Source organism: Anguilla anguilla, chromosome 4 (genome assembly GCF_013347855.1).
Source record: "Anguilla anguilla isolate fAngAng1 chromosome 4, fAngAng1.pri, whole genome shotgun sequence".
NCBI lineage: Eukaryota > Metazoa > Chordata > Actinopteri > Anguilliformes > Anguillidae > Anguilla > Anguilla anguilla.
The window spans coordinates 17,845,191-17,862,071 of record NC_049204.1 but is presented as its reverse complement, the minus strand read 5'-3'; the positions used below and the strand labels follow the sequence as shown (position 1 = coordinate 17,862,071).

Sequence of the window (16,881 nt, the reverse complement as noted above, 5' to 3'; positions counted from 1 at the left end):
ACTCTTTAAAAGCTTTCCTTCATCCCTCCATAACAATGGCTCTCTGCTACAAAATCACATTAGAACATTCAATGGTTATCTAACTGTGTCCATTACTGGTATTTGAGCTCCTACAAATTAACTTATTGCCTGTAAACCTGATAATGGGATTATGGTAACAGGGTATGTGCAACCCAATTTGTAAAGACATGAGACAGCTTTTCCTTGAAAGCCACAGACACTTTAGCGGTCTGGCGCCTATGTTAGGGAGCAATTAACAGCTATTAAGCAGACATCAAGAAGAGACAATGATTATGGCAACATTTTTTGATGGTGTCATCGGGATTGCTTAACCACAAAGGTAACCCACTGCAATTAAACCATTTTATACATTTACAGGGTACCAAGTATGACATACAAAGGGCTAAGCATGTATGACATATATCAAATGTACCTGCCTAAAGATATTTCATATATATCTATCTAAAGATTTTATTTTATAATATTAAAATATTTCCATGCAGACTTTCACTCCCCATTTTTACTTCTAGAAACAATCTGTACTTTTAAAAATATATCCATGAAGACTTCCACTCCCCAATTTTGATACTATAAACCATCTGTTCCATCTGAAGGATTACCGTGCAAAATCTTAATTCAGCCACTGCACTTCTTTTTGCAGGGACATGAGCTGGACGTCCTGCATCTCTCTTGTCACAACTACTTTAATTGCAAGGGTAAGACGTTCGTAGAGTCTGATGCCAGGTTTAAGTCTTAAGTGAGTGTTAACAAATATATGGCTCCCAAGCGGCTCAATCACAAACGCAGTTATTTTTTTCTAACAGGTCTCGGTGTCAAATTGTCTCTGAGGGCTGGTTTTGCTCATATCTATTTCTGACGTTGAGCAAGGAGTGATTCAATAACATTAATTGAAAAATTGGCCGTCATTTTACAAGGGATTATTTTCAGTCTGGTGCACAAAATTGTGGTGCAGGAATAACAATGACTAAAAAATTGAGCCATTGAGCCAGGAATAAGAGCAATGGCCAGGAAATGGAGCTTCTCAGTATTTCTTGGTACAACTTACTATCTCACTTCATAGAATAACTCAGGTAGTGCATTTGCATATACTGTCCACCTGATTGTGCTTTTTGAAGCATACACATTTTTCCCCTGTTACTTGCAATGGATGAAATGGTGCAAAAGCATCACAAAAATTTCAGTCTGCTTTTAAATCACAGGTAATATATAACTGATCGCTTACAGGAAGCAAGCTGCCTATTTTGTTTTCCAATATATTGTGTAAGCTTTGTTTTTGTTCAAACTGAACAGGTCATGCTGAAGTGCTGCAGTGTAGTGGTCCGTTGCATAACCTTCCACCCCCTTATGAGCCATCCAGCAGCACTTGTTTTCATTCGTCACGACCTTGTGTGGACAGTAAGATGTTGTCATCTTCATGTTTTTTGATTTCTTTGAAATTTGACTGCATTTTGAAAGGAGCAGCTTACAGATATCAGCAGCACGTGCCGTATTCACTGTGTTACATGTTAATGGCTAAACTGATCGGACGGCAGCCATCAATTTGTCTAAGAAAAATATCCCATTGTCAGACAGACCCCTTGGTGCTTTGAGGCTACATTGTGGAATAATTTTGAAAAAAAAAAAAAAAAAAACTGAAATAACTAAGACTCTTCTGAAGCCTAAAGGAATTGCAGTGCAACACCATTTGGTGTCTTGTAGTTACGTAACCTGCAGCCACATGTGCAAGAACGCATTGTCTGTGCAGTTGTTACTTCTGTTCAGTCAGGGCATGTGGCAGTTTGGGGGAGGAAGCGTGTGCTGTCAGCAGCATTAAGGCGGTGCAGTCAGTTTCCCTTGTAATGCATTTCAACAGCAGTGTGTGTGGCTCACCAGATGTACGCACGGCAGAACGGACCTACGCTGCGGAAATCGAGGGCGCAAGAAAACTCAACTCATGGCAACACGACTATCTCCTCCACAGGAAATCAGCAGCCATCACAATCCGTGTTGGTTGTTTACTATGACAAGCGACAAAAAGGCTGTGCTTATTAACGGCACAATAAGATCACATTTACACGTAATACCATAGAGAGGCTGCTGTTGCACTTTCTACTATTTTTGGTCTCGTTTTTTCAATTCAATCAGGCAGTTTTTTTCATATGATTCAATTCTTAGAAAAATGTGCACGAATATATATCCTATGGCTATATACATATGCATCCTACTACACAATATTTAGCATTAAGTATTACTTTCGCATGGAAATAAGCTAAACTTATAAATAAAATAATAAACTTTAATTAATGAATGAATTAATGTAATAAATTATGTCATTTATACAGCATATAGTTCGTATGTGGGGGCGGAACATCGTCTAATAGGACCATGGGGATTCTTTTGAGCTACAGTTGATACAAATCTGTACAATCCCCCAAGTAATGTTGCTCATAAAAACATGGTTGTGGAAACCAAGTAAATACATTTCAAATGATCACTAGACCATTAATTATCAAATTAAATCTCTGGATAAGCATGAGAATCTGTCACAAAAAATTTGCACAAGCAGCCAAGCAATTAAAGCATCATCATTTCCAAGGCGTCCTTTCATTAAGTCAGCATATTACAGGGCATCTGAGGCTTGATTAACTGCACATTCAAAAAAAAAAAAGAAAAACTAGAAATATCGCCTCGCGGTTGTATGCCTCCGCCAATCAGTAGCTAGTTTGGATATAAAATGTCATCATAATTAACGTATTAATTTTTTAGTTATGGCCAAAAACGTGTTTTGTATTCCTTCAAGGCAAAAAAGTGTTTTGTGAGGTCACAGTGACCTTGACCTTTGACCACCAAAATCTAATCAGTTCATCCTTGAGTCCAAGTGGGCGTTTGTGCCAAATTTGAAGAAATTCCCTCCAGGCTTTCCTAAGATATCGCGTTCACGAGAATCGAGAGGGACGGACGGACGGACAGACGGATGGACAACCCGAAAACATAATGCCTCCGGCCACGGCTGTGCCATCGCGGAAGCGTAAAAAGAGCACCGGTAGTCATCCCAAGATCAACACCGAGAATTGTAGGTGGTTAGTGACACGTCTAGTGCCACATGCCCATTTAGCGCTCAGTTATTCATTGTCGGCAAATGGTCATTAGGAACGCGGGGATGTAGCCAGTGAGAGTACATATTCCATTACATGTCTCTTAGGGACACCATTCCTTGATAAAGATCGGATGGGATATCCAAGATTAGCCAGTGCTGTGTCACATGATTTCAACCATAGGTTGGATAAGGATTTGTTATGTCCACAAAGACTATAATGAAATGAATATACCGCACACACTGTATATTAGACCACCCAGACTGATGTAAATCAATCACTGACCAAGGATAATTACATAGGTGGTACAACTTGTATTTAAATTTATTGTACAACCAGCCACCATTGAGAATGTCATTATGATGTATATTCTGGCAGTAGGATCTAGATCTGTGGACGATGACTGAGTGGCCAGCTGATGCAATGATAAAGAAGCAGACCAAAAGGGCAGTTTTACAGGGGACTGGACCATCCATCCATCCATTATCAATACCCGCTTATTCCTGGTCAGGGTCGCAGGAGGTGCTGGAGCCTTTCCAGCATGCATTGGGTGAGAAGCAGGAAGGGGCCTGGACCATTACAGCTTGACAGGAGACAGGACCATTGTAACAAAAGATCAAAGGGATTTCCCAACAGAAAGATACTCTCCAGTATAACAGAGACCACACTGGCTGATACGCAGGTTTAAAAACACAGAGATTACATAACAGAGGAACAATTTCCAGGTCCAACGCACAGTATCAAACACTGCTCAGGCAGACCATCACATGTGCTGTGACTACCATGGCTGCTGGATGCCTTGCATATTGTGATGGCACAGGTGACGCAATCGCAGCATTCCCAGCATTCACTGTCAATGATTTATGAAGAGTACTTACAGTCAGGGAAGCAGTTCTCGGGGTCCATGGCCTCTTCGGCCATCTCGGAGTCCTCATCCTCCTCTTCTCCTGTCTTTCTGAGGTCCACTGTGCTCCCCTCTGACAGGCTGATCTCGTCCTTCTGCAGAAGGATAAAAATTTGGACAGTCACAAAGACCCAGGCCACAAAGAGGCAAAACATGGACAGAATGAGGCCACACCCTCAAGTCTATCAGTGGAATGACATCATTATAAGGATAGGTCTTTTTAGGTGAGGGATTACAATTAAAAGCTAGCCAGCACAAACATAAACAAATTAAAGCTTCAATGAGATACATAAATGAAAACGCATTTTGAGTTCCTCAAAAAAATCTTCTCAGAAAATCCAGATAAATATAATTAAAATTTCTCCATAAAATAATTTTTTGACATGAGGACTGAATAATCTTAGATCTTCATCTTCTTAAGAAACAAAAAAGGACAGGACTAAAGGAAAGGATCCACATATCTTTCTTGTTTAATATCCAATTTTATACCAATTTGAGCATGAATACATTTACACAGCCCTTGAATAACATCCCCAAGATGCAAATCTTAGTCCAAAAGGAGGATTTATCATTGAAAGTACATTATTACGTTATTCAAATGAAAAATAAAATGAAATAATATGAAATTCAAAGTAATATATGTATTGGCCTACTTTTACCATTGCCCTATGTTACCCATCAAGCTATTACCATATGTTACGATGTCATTTAATCTTTTGCATTTCAAGCTGTAATCTGCAGCACACATTTCAATCTATATAGAAGGTCAACAAGCTGGAAATATGGCAGGAGATTACACTACTGACCTCTCGAGACAGGACTGATGATCTAGAAATAAAAACGCAATAAAAATGTGCATTGTTTTGCTTAGAGGAGATGACGACACAGGACTTCACAATAAATTTGTGACAGCGCAAAAACTGGAAGTGATACAGACGTCAAAAGGCAAAGACATTAATTTACACACTTCAAAGACTGAAACCCACTAGTCTTAAGAATGCGAGAACCAAATATTATATAACTGTGCCACACAGGCCATTACCCAGAAGCACTTGCTGTTATTCTACTTTACATGCTAAACATAAACCTGGAGTCATAAACCTGTATTTGTTCATGGCTGTTTCCTTATGCTAATCACACGAACAGGGTTGTACCTAAAATGTACCACCTAAAAGTCAGCATTCATCATCTCATACAACTGGGATATGAAAAAAACAAAGGTCTCCACATGTGTCATGAATCCCATATTAGTCTTTTGTAGGAATGTTTTTAAGAACAAAAGTAAGAATAATTCAAGAAAGATTTTGTGAATTTGTCCCAATGTATTTGCAGCAGCCATTTCCTTAATTATCACCCTTAAATTTGAGCTCTGTTTTTTTTGACATGAGTGAAATAGCTTCACAATGTGGTTTATACTATCTTTGCAATTATATTAACTCCTAATTGTATATGACATACTACATTTATTGTGGATATTTAAGGAGAAACAAACTCATTTTTATTTCACAAAATTATACTACCCGTAGAAATCAGATACATATAAAAGCATTTTTTGTCAAATATGGTCAAATATTTAATCTCATGACATCATACTCCATATTGTAAAAGCCACAATAGTGATATGGGCACCATGTGACAACAGTGTGTGATGAATTTTGAAGCCAGACCTCCTGAAGAGCACCAAGACACTAAAGGGTAAAACGACCCCCCCTTTGCTTGGCTAGTGTTATACCAAGCACTTCAGAGTATCTGGAGATATGCTGTCACCATGACAATGTCAACCAGCTGGAAGTGACATGTGCACACGCTGTCTATGACTCATCACATAAGAAAAGAAAACAAGGGCTAGGAGCATAACTACCACATCATCACATTTCATGTTCATTCGTTTTTCCTTCAAAGAACAGCGTTTGCAGAATAGGCTGGTTAAATGACAAACAAAAACCTTACTGTATGAAATTTTGCTGAATTTCCCCTGTGCTTCTATAATGGGCCATGGAAACTGATGAATGTCAGTACAAAAAAAAAAAAAAAACTGCTGCAATTACAGTGTCCAAATTGCAAGGGATATACTGGACTCAGCACTAAAAAAGCAGAGTGACAAATATACAAGTATGCTTTGTGTGGTTCAAGCCAGTCTGAGCCCTTAACAGACACTGCCTTTAATGTCCTATTGATGTATTAAGCCTTTACATAATAGACTTTACTGATTTGAGGCTTACTTGGTGAATTTGCCTCCCCTGTTCAAGCTCAACAGGAGGCCTTGCTCTGATCTGGGCACAGAAAATATATTGATGTCCATTGAAGGTTAAGAACCTTCCTTGCACCACCTGCAGTAACAGACTCCCCCCCTCCTCAGAACCGGTTAACAGTTCCACTTCTATCACACCAGAGCATTGCTCCACAAAGATGAGGCCTGGTCAGGTACTGCTAGGTCCACCAAAGCCCACTGTTTCCAGCCTACTCCAGCAGACAAAGAGCCCGTGTCCCGGGGCTCTCTGTCTTCACTCAGATTACCGACGATAAAAAATAACTCCTGAAAGGTGAACCGCAGCAGACAGGGCGTTAAGGTTCAATTAGGCCTGTTACAGAATACTGAGGTCGCAGTGCACGGAGAGGGTAGCCAACACATTCCCGCACTGAAGGACAGCGCTCCTCACGGCACAGCTGAGGGAACTCCTGCTCAACACGAAACCTTTGCACCCTCCGCTCCCTCGGCGCTGGATGGATTCCCTCTGACAGCGGGGAGGAGGCCTCCCCCGCGAATGCACTCCGCTGCCCGCATTGTCACTGCGTGTTCGTCGCCGAGCCCCATTCTCGCGCCTGCAAGCATTCTATTTCGGTCGGCGCTCCTAAAAAGCAGACCACAGATCAAACTCATTATCCTTTTCCCATGAGCCTCGGTGATGTACCGGTGTGTCGACGGGGTGGGTGTACGCATGTACGTGTCTGTGGGCAGGGCCATCTGTCCCGGTTTAAAAATTGGGGGCCCTCAGGAATCTGAGTGTGCACCTGGACCTGCTCCACCCCCCCTCCTGCGGTCCTCGCTCCCCCCACCCCCCCTCCTGCGGTCCTCACTCCCCCCACCCCCGGTTGGTTCAGATGGCACCCTCAGCAGCGGGGCTCCAGGCTGGCAGCCCTGGCATGCCTGGCATCTCTAGAGGCCGCGGCACCCACAGACGCGCGGTGCCCGGTAGTGTTGCGCATTCCAGAGGCATTTACCACCACAAACACACTATAAATACCCCCCTCAGGGAAGGGGATACAAAGCCACATTCATCCGCCATTAAAACACCATGAAATAAGAACCCTGTGTGCCACCGGTAATGCCAGCTGAACCCTGGCACTCGGTCTAGGCTTAAGCATTGTATTCACATGGCTGAAGGATCTTCTGTGATGTGCGACTGGAAGATGACTGGAATTACAGGGGTGCACTGCTATAAAAAAAATATCTGTTTAACAAGCTCAGTAGCAAAAATTCTCTCAAGCTCCAATCTAAGTCACCAGAATGAAAGTAGACTTGACATAGATTAGCGCTTGAAGGCTATCTTTCTCTGAGTTTTACTGAGCTAGCCTGAATGACAGGCATGATTATCATGCTATAGCATACCATGCAGCGATGGCTGGTGTGCTGTAAATAAAGAGGAAAATAATAGGCAGGTAACTTCATATGGATCATTGTATTAGCAAGCAAACAAGGATATGAATACTCAGTGCAGGTTATATTATAATACAATAGACTATAGCATTTAAATAAATGATTTTGTGGTTGCATTATTTTTCAGCATAGTGCAGCATTTTCTCACGTCCAAATAGTATTTAACTTAGATAAATGTGCTCCTCATTGTCTGTCATTCAGCGTGTATCAATGACTTAAAGACCCCATTAATCTTCTCACACCCTGCTTTTTAAATGCTGATATTTAAAAAGCACAGATTTCTATTGCAAGCCTTTATTGTGTATTTATTTGAAAGCTGGTGCCAAAGTTAACTGAGTGATGTATCTCTGACAGAAGCGCGGTATTTTCTTTGCAATGATGAAATAGATTCTTAAAAATTGAACATGTCTTTTGCATTCTTGAATATGATGTGAAGGATAACACAGGAAGCACAATTTTTTTAGCAAGCTTTCGGATTACTAGCTAACTAAATATTTTGACAACTGGCATGCTAGTTGCCTAAATATATTTTTAGCAAGAATCTAGCATGCCTCTCGATCTGTTTTAATTTACTTTGCTTGATTAAGATGCATGTCAATTATCTAAAAATTCAATAAACTCTCACTTTATAGGTATTATTTCACTATCTTCAATGCCAAACTCATGTAATCTTCATACTCTATGTATCCATGAATGTTCTCAGAACAAATATTCATGTTTGATTTGAGACTAGTAGAGCATATCTGTTCATCTTTCAGGACTTGTACCAAGCTCAGTCAATGAAATAACATTTTAATAAAAGTACACAATAAAAAACAGCATAAACAGAGCCACACATTATTTAGTTAACCTGAATGACGATGCTTTCAGCAATTTAAAAAAGGTTTTTCCCCAAAAACCAGAAATAATTCTCGTCAATATACATTTTAGCTGACACAAAACATTTAGTCCATTTTGCTTGCTTATGCAATCAACATCCCGTCAAGAAAATACGCAAACCATCGACTCAGCACTGCGAGCCGCTCCGCTCCGCTCTGCCGCGACTCCGCAGCGCTAGCTGACTCTCCCCGGAGGTTTCCGGCCATTTCGCCGCCGTTCGGGAGTCTGATGCAATTTTGATTCGATTTTCTTTTAAAGTCCCGTAATGGAACAACATTTATCACAACTGAGATTAGGGCAGGGCTAAAAAGAAAACACAATCTCACAGGTGTCACGACAATCCAGTGAGGGAGCCGCGTAATCCCAGGGGGTCAGAAGATGACCCGGCAGAAGGATTACTTGTCTCTTCAGGCCATAAGACGCACTGAAGTCTTTCGCTGGGGGACTCTTCTGCTGAACTGCGGCATAACCTCTCGTTTAGCCACGGGCTTGTCTTAACGTGATTAGCCCTGTCTAGATGACCTGTTAACCCTCCCAGGCCTTCTGTAAACCTGATCTAAAGTCATTACAGGCGAAGCAGGCTTCACAGTGCATTAACCCAGTGAACCACTGACTGTGAAATGCTTTTATTTTTTGTAGCCTTTGATGTGTACTGATATGCACTTTGAATGCAACAGCATTAATATCTCTTTATGAATAGATGCCATTTACTTAAGTGGAATCTAATTCATACAAGAAGTACATTAATACTCACAGTATTGTGCTATTAGAAAAGGAGCTCACAGCACAGCAAATCATTGAGAAACAATGATTTGTACAACTTATTAGCACTGTCTGTAACTTGAACAAAAAAGCCAATACCTTTGTCCTGACTTAATATGCCCAGCTTATATGAAGACGTTTCTTTTCAAAAAGGATTTTGTGAAGCTCCCTCCAAGACAGAGATGTTGAGGACAGGGACTAATGCCAGCCGACAGAGCCATTTCTCCAGGCTGTAACAGCGAGTCCCAGACACACAGAATCTGACTGTGGGTAGTGCAGCTGACCTCAAACCCACACTTAACCTGAGCTGTACTCAGGTTGATAGAGCAGCTCTCTCTGTTTATGAGTGTAATGAACTGCAGGATGTCACCTTCAGCTACCTCGATTCATAAAAAAAAAGTATTTTTTTCCTGCGTACCTGCAATGTTTAGTGTGCACACAAAAGCCTTTAAAAGATGTAAAAGCGGCTGTTCAGGATAATAATATGCATATAGTCTTAAAGAAGTACAATATTTAATCACTCACTCCTTGACAGGAAACCTGCCACTGCTTTATATGCTGATTGATAAAGATGAGCAATATGTGTTGCAAAATGATCCATCCAGATCAAAGCTCTCTAGCAGCTCAGTGCACTGGTTTTATAGCAAAAAATAACTGATTACTATAGAAATGCAGTGAGACGCAGAGAAAAGTTTTTGCCTTGATAAAGAATAGGCCAGTACTGTAATAGCAATGAATACTGTCGCCTGTTATAGAATAGGCCAGAATTATAACAGCACTGAATACTGTAGTTAAAAAGTTACATTCATGTTAATTTATGGTTTCGTTTTACAGCTTATTTTTAAAACACAGGGAAATCTTATTATACTCACAGAAATGACTGCTTGAATCTCAGATTAACAATCCTTATTTTGAGAAAGCTCCATGTCCCATAACTTCACCATAGAATAAATCACCTTTCCTGAGATAATCTAGCTGACCCTCTAATTGTAATCTCCCTCTAAATTTCACCTTCTCACTGTCAACAAGATGGACAGGAGCATGCTGCAAGGTGGAAAGCATAACAAGCCTCAGAAAGAACATCCCAAAATAATCAAATAATCAAACTGCTAGCATGGAGCTTTAAGCCTTGTAATCAGGGGTGACAAAGGCTGCTCCTGGAGGACCACGCAGCACGATTAAGTGAAGGAAAGTATTATGGTAATTAGGTAAAAGAGGTGCTGCAGGGACAAAATGGCTCAACCTTCTCATTAACATGGCACGGCACGAGCACTGCCATTAACTTTTCTAACAGATTCTGGAATGGCCCAGAAGCACGGGAGAAAACGGCTTCATCATCTCCCTCTGGTGGCAACTTCAGGCATTACAAGAACACACGCTGATGTCAAATAGCTGCTGTAATGACCTGTCATGGACAGGGCAAAGACAGTGAACAGAAAAGGTACTTCAGAACCATTCCAGCATTCTAGTGACCCTGACTGCAGTATGGATTTGGAGATGACCCCCTCCCCCTCCTTCCCCCACCCACACCTTCTCGTGCAAGATGTAAAGCCTGAACCCACACGTGACACGCTGACAGGTAGATTGTCAAAGTTGATGGGGAGCGTCAAAGGTGAAAAATTCCATTCATCTATGGCAGTCCTGAATTCCATCAATGTTATAGCTGTGGCAAATTTGTCATGTCACAGAATAGCTGCATGCTGCACCCTACCAGCCAGCCACATGTGATTTTAAGGTTGGCATCATCATGAAAATAATAAATAAACAACAACAACAACAACAACAACAGTAATAATAATAATAATAATAATAAACAAACAAACAAATAAATAAATAAAATATAATGATTAAATAAACAGGTTAAAAACTCAAGCCATGAGGTACAAACAATACTTCACATCATTTTGTAAAATGTAACTGCCCTTGTGAGGTAACTGCCCCGTAATGGCCATAATGAATTAAGTCCCTTATGAAAAGGCGCCATTCAAAATTCCACCTTCTTGACGTTCAGAAAGGAGGACGGCAGTTAACGAGGACTGCGCTTCCTATTTCGTCAGAGGCTTATTTCCGTTCCCCGGGTAAGCACATCTTCAGTGTGAGGAGAGGAGGAATGGAGAGCGGTGGATTGCTGCTGCCCCTTTAATCCGCTGCGAGGGGATCTCTGAAGCCAGCTGCAGCATGCTGCGCAGGGGCCTGCCTTATCACCCAGCCAGCTGATTGCGAGAGACAGCAAGGAGGGAGGGGTGGGCCAGGGATAGAAAAACAGGGAGTGAAGGGAAGTCAGAAAGGACGGAACGCGACGCTCGGAGAGACACGAACGGAGGGGAACCGCGGAATCCCTGAACTCAGAGCGGACCACCCGGTGGTCTGCTTTGCGCCTCAGCCTCCGTTTGATTTTTTTATTGGTTTATTTTTTACAAGCAAGAGCCTCCAGCGTGGATTCGAGGTCTGATTTTCCCATGTTCAGGCGTTCTCATATAACCACTGGTCAATCAAAGGCTCAGCTGGAGATTAAAAGACTTTAACAGATGAGTCGAGTCCTCTCTGTGCACTGTCAGACTCTGACATCACAAACCAAGCCCCAAGCCATATTGATTCTCTTCCAATTCATCAGAGAAATTAGCCTATGGAGTAAAAGTAACTCTGTGTGTGTGTGTGCATGCATGTCTGTGTGTGTTTGTGTGTGTGCATACGTATCTGTGTGTGTATGTGTGTCTGCCAGTGAGTACCAAGGGAGCCCCTCTCTTGTTTGTCTGAGAGCTGAGTGACGCCCTGACAGAAATCAGTAGTCTCCATTTGCGCTCTCTTTTTTTTTACAGTAACGATTAGCTCCATGGGGCCTTGTGAGCAACGTGACAATTATGAAAGAGCTTGCCCCAGCATGGCTGCCTAGTTACACAACCGGTCACATGGGGGGTCTGCATGAAGGAGTACCGTGATCAGACAGCCAGGCTGCCGGTGACAAAACCCACACCCCAATTCCGACAGGCAGACGGGGAGGAGGCAAGCATCCCACTGGAGTCAGGGCTTCACGTCCCCGTCCTGTGACAGAGGCCCAGATTGGGCAGTCATTTCAGACAGCACAAAATCATAATTTCTTTAGTTTCCTTTGCATTTTTCCACCCAAACTTTATGTTTTAGCTGAATTTTTTACAGCTAATATTTGAGGATCTTCATTTTAGAAACAGCATGTATAGTTATTCAGTGTTTTTATTTTGTACTGTAACACTTGGATACTGGTAAATATATTCAGTATTTGGCGCCAAGACAATGATTACTTATGATGGGTTATTAAATGGCCACCCAAGGTTGAGAGATCTTCGCATAAAATGAGCAATGGCAGAATTCAAACATTTTACCTTCAAAATGTTCAAAAGTTATTTTTGTATTAAAAACAACAATCTTTGCCATTGCCACTATAGTACCCCTAGTTCCAAAAGCTATAAGTGGAACACATGTACAGGACAAATTTAATTACTGGCATGGCATCCACTCTGTCAGTTCAAAAGTGTTTCTGCAACGCAAAATAGCTCTGGAGAAACCCGAAACAAACCAGAACAGAAAACAGCAAATTTCTGTGTGGGTGTACAGCTTTTCAATTTATCTGCAGAGAAGCTTAGGCCTGCCTGATAGCCAGCTATTAACTTCTCAGCGGTCCATCTCTGGGCAGAGAGGAACAGCACAATCCACAGCCTTTCGAGAGGAAGTGAAGATGCTGCTGGATTCAAGCAATAATCTATGTGACATGCTTGTCTCTTTCTCGCAGCAAAAATGCATGATCGCACAAAAGGAACTGGGGAAGGCAGGCGAGGTTCCAAGAATACATATCTTGCCTTATATCGTCTTATTTTAGTGAGGCGTTTCCAGGCTGTTCGAAATACAGCAGCACTGTACAGGAGACTTATAATAGCCTCACCAGATGTTTTCCTCTCTGTCCCCATCCAGGTCAACACACGAGGACGTGAGGGAACAAAACCACAGCAGCTTTAATTGCAATTCATAGAGCAATAGCACTGAGAAGAAACATGTAAATAGCAATTCAATAAAACAATAAAATAATTATGAGTAAACCAAAAAAGCTGAAACAATGTGTATGCATTTTAAGTTATGTATTTTAATAATCCTGCTGTGCTACCTCTATATATATATAAATCATGTAAAAGAAAAATAATAATAATAATAATTTTAAAAATGATACATTATCCATAGGTTTATCATAGTGGAATAAATTAATTCCAGTATTCTGACCTTACTAAAGCCAACATTTGCAGCTGCTGTCTTCATTTTTATAACCTGACTACAATTTTCATATACTGACATCTTGTCAAATCTTTTTGACACTGTTATCTTTCAGTAGTCACAGTTTAATCAACTACATTCAGTTAAATTACTGAATCTCTATCCAATCATCAAAATGGCAAAGTAAAAAGCCAATGGCTTCTTTCTATGATCTCTTGGCTTAATATATGGATGTTCATAGAAAAACCTGAGAATAAGTAAATAATGTCATACTCAATATTATGACGATCTACATCAAGGTTCCCACAAAATTCTAACATTTACACACAAATTAACCAGCTGGGCAGGAGAGAATGTCTATAATACATAAATATCTAAAAACAAAAACATTAAGAAAATAAAATGCTTGCTTCATATTGAATACAACCATTTTCAAGCATCAGCTTTAGATCCATGTGGTTGATTATTGAAATATCCTACGTACATACTGTAATGGGCATATTGGCCATGTTCACAGGTTAGAACTGAGGATGAGATTAATGAGACAAACAGCACCTATTTCCGATTAGATTCAGTGAAATCCTGCTTCAGGTCTGAGAAGCAGAAACTTATGAATCTATGCATAAACACGCCTTATTAGTGTCCATACACAGTTTATGGTAAGTGTTTTTAGAAATCTAGAATCTGCAGTTTTTATTTTCTAGGCCACATTTCAGGCTTGGAACTTGTTGTTATACATAAACATGATTAATACAACCTTGGAAAGTGAGAAAATATTAGCAGGAATAAAGCCATAAAAAGACTTTGTGGCATGCAGTTCCTCCGGAGAAGCGGATTGGTCTCGGTCACGCCGGCTGGTGGAGAGAGCACACGCACCTGGGCTGTGTTAACTAATCAGCCCAGGTGCATAAAAGTGTGTTCCTCTCCACAGCTCAGGGCCGAGACCGAGAGCTCACGCCGAGAGCGCATTTCTGATTTTCGTTTCATTTAGTTTCAGTTTTGTTTCTTTGAATACGACTAAGAAAGTAAACAGCCACTGAAAAGCAGGAGGGGCTGGTTCGGTAGAAAGCGGGCAAGCAACGAGCAGCATATTGAAAAGTGGTCGTTCGGTTTTACTTTCTTTCGTCTTTCTTATTTTAGTTTATTGTTTAGGTTTATTGTTTTCACCCGGAACCCGTGAGTGGGAAGGGTGAAGATGTTGGTTTATTTATTTTCGTGTTCGCGTGTGTTAGCACTCTCTCGCTTCATGCGGTAACCAACGGTGTTTCCCAGAACTGCCGCATCTCCCTCCCAAGGGTGTCACGCTGGCGTGTGACAAACATTTAAAAAGATTTTTCTAAAACACCATTGTCTTCTGTTGGCTTTATTTATCTCTCTCAAATAAATAAAGTCACCATGATGTTCGGCAATGTGTTTGCATTTTCAAACAGCTTATAATTAAAAAGGATTTTCAAGGCATCTTATTAATAGGATATTCTGAACACCCACTATTACCCTTGAACTCTGTACTTTGATGTTTTAATTCAACTCACTTTTGCCTGACTAATCCCTCAGTCACTAGGCTCAGATTAACAGCCCATAGGTCGATAAACCTCTCTGTCCCTTTACTTAACCCTAGAGAAATTCCCAAGATCATCTAGCTGACCCTCTAATTGTAATCTTGCTCTAAATTTCACCTTCTCGCTGTCAACAAGATGAACAGGAGCACTCTGCGGGGTGAAAAGCATGACAAGCCACAGACAGAACATCACAAAATAATCAAATAATCAAACTGCTAGCATGGAGCTTTAAGCCTTGTAATCAGGGGTGACAAAGGCTGGTCCTGGAGGACCACACAACATTAATAAGAAAGGAAAAGCTCTGCAAGAGATTTCTCTCACCAAATTAGACACACTATTAGACACTAAAAGAACTCACATATGTTCCATTCTAATGATACTGGCATTGGAAAAATGTTTGTACAAGCAAACTTTGCTGGATGAACTGACATCTATTGCAATTACAAACACGAGCATATCAAGAGCAGTAAAGCTTTTACTTATAAGAAATTGAGAGGCTGAGGTTTCATGGCCCATACACATCAGCGTCAGCTCGATCTCTATAATAGGCTGCTGGAGACATATGTTGAGAGGATGAAAAGAAAGGCAACTTAAAAAAATATTTGGGATCTACAGCCACCAGAGCCCAACCTCCATTGACATGCTCATTAAATTGCTTAATATTCCAATGTTCACTTGGCACCACTACAGCCTGACCTGTTAGGCTATTCCATCTTTCTGAATTCTAAGTAATGCCTGTCAATGCAAGCCTGAGGGGGAGGTATGATTTTGTTAAAGATAAATGCATTATGAAGTGACATTTCTATATCATATGTTTCCACTAATATTTTGGATCACAAACAAGCTGTTTTAAAAGTGTGAGTAAAATTTTATATTTAAGAACTGAGTGACAAGATAACATCAGTAAGATATCTGCTCTAAAAATCACCACCACTAGCTGCCTCCAACAAAACTACTTGAGGTGCACTATGGCCTTCTGGCACTAAACCATCTGTTATCAAAGTAACTGCAATGGCATACAGTTCCGGCTTTTTCAAGCTGTTGAAAAACAAACAGATGGGGCTTTAAAAAAAGGGGAAAAAAACTATGGGAAAGCCGAAGGGCAAGAGGCTCACCTGCTTGGTCTCCTCTTCCTCCGAGCACTCGCTCTGCTCCTCCTCCTCCTCCTCCTCCTCCTCGGGGAACTCCACGTCGGACTCCCCAGGAGCGATGGGCACGCTTATGGTCAGGTTGGGGTTGGTCATGTAGCTGTCGCCATCGGTGACGATGTACTTCTCCCCGTGGCGTCCGATGACCCCCACCGTGCCGTTCCCCTCAGCGTGGTTGCTCATGCGCTTCAGCTTCAGCATGGCCTTGGCCTCCTTGGCCTTCTGCCGCCGTCTCTTGAAGTTACCGTTGAAGAAGTCGCAGATGGCCAGCCTCAGCCAGCCGACACCCCTCTGGATGCGGGCGAAGGCGATCTGCAGGTTGTTCATCTCGCCGTCGTCGTCGGGCGCGGAGAGGTTGTCCGCGCTGAAGGAGCTCAGCAGCAGGGCCAGAAAGAGGTTCAGCACCTAGAGGAGAGTCAAACGATTGTGAACGGGTGATAAAACCAGGGCCGTTCATTCATTCATCAGTTTTCGTTACTTGTCAGTTTTTTTCCACCCACAGACATGATAACTATAGCCATGGGAAAGAAAGGGTCAATTTACCCTAGCCCTTATGCCCTAGCCGCTGTGTTTCATCATAAGAGACTCAAAAGAAGCAGAGGCAAAAAGATTTCCTTCAAATCTGAGACTGTTGTTT

At 41.4% G+C, this 16,881-nt stretch overlaps 1 protein-coding gene across 3 annotated transcripts in view; it reads right to left on the bottom strand.

Moving 5' to 3' along the window:
* The window catches only part of scn5lab (sodium channel, voltage gated, type V-like, alpha b), a 130,582-nt gene that overhangs the window by 22,249 nt on the left and 91,452 nt on the right, over nucleotides 1-16,881 (bottom strand). For 2 of the 3 annotated variants that reach the window (XM_035415363.1, XM_035415364.1), the window contains 2 exons: nucleotides 16,212-16,649; nucleotides 3,974-4,094 (listed from right to left, as the gene is read on the bottom strand). In XM_035415363.1, coding sequence (XP_035271254.1) covers nucleotides 3,974-4,094; nucleotides 16,212-16,649 — 559 coding nt within the window. The remainder of the gene's footprint in view (nucleotides 1-3,973; nucleotides 4,095-16,211; nucleotides 16,650-16,881) is intronic. The other variant, XM_035415365.1, reaches the window with a different exon arrangement.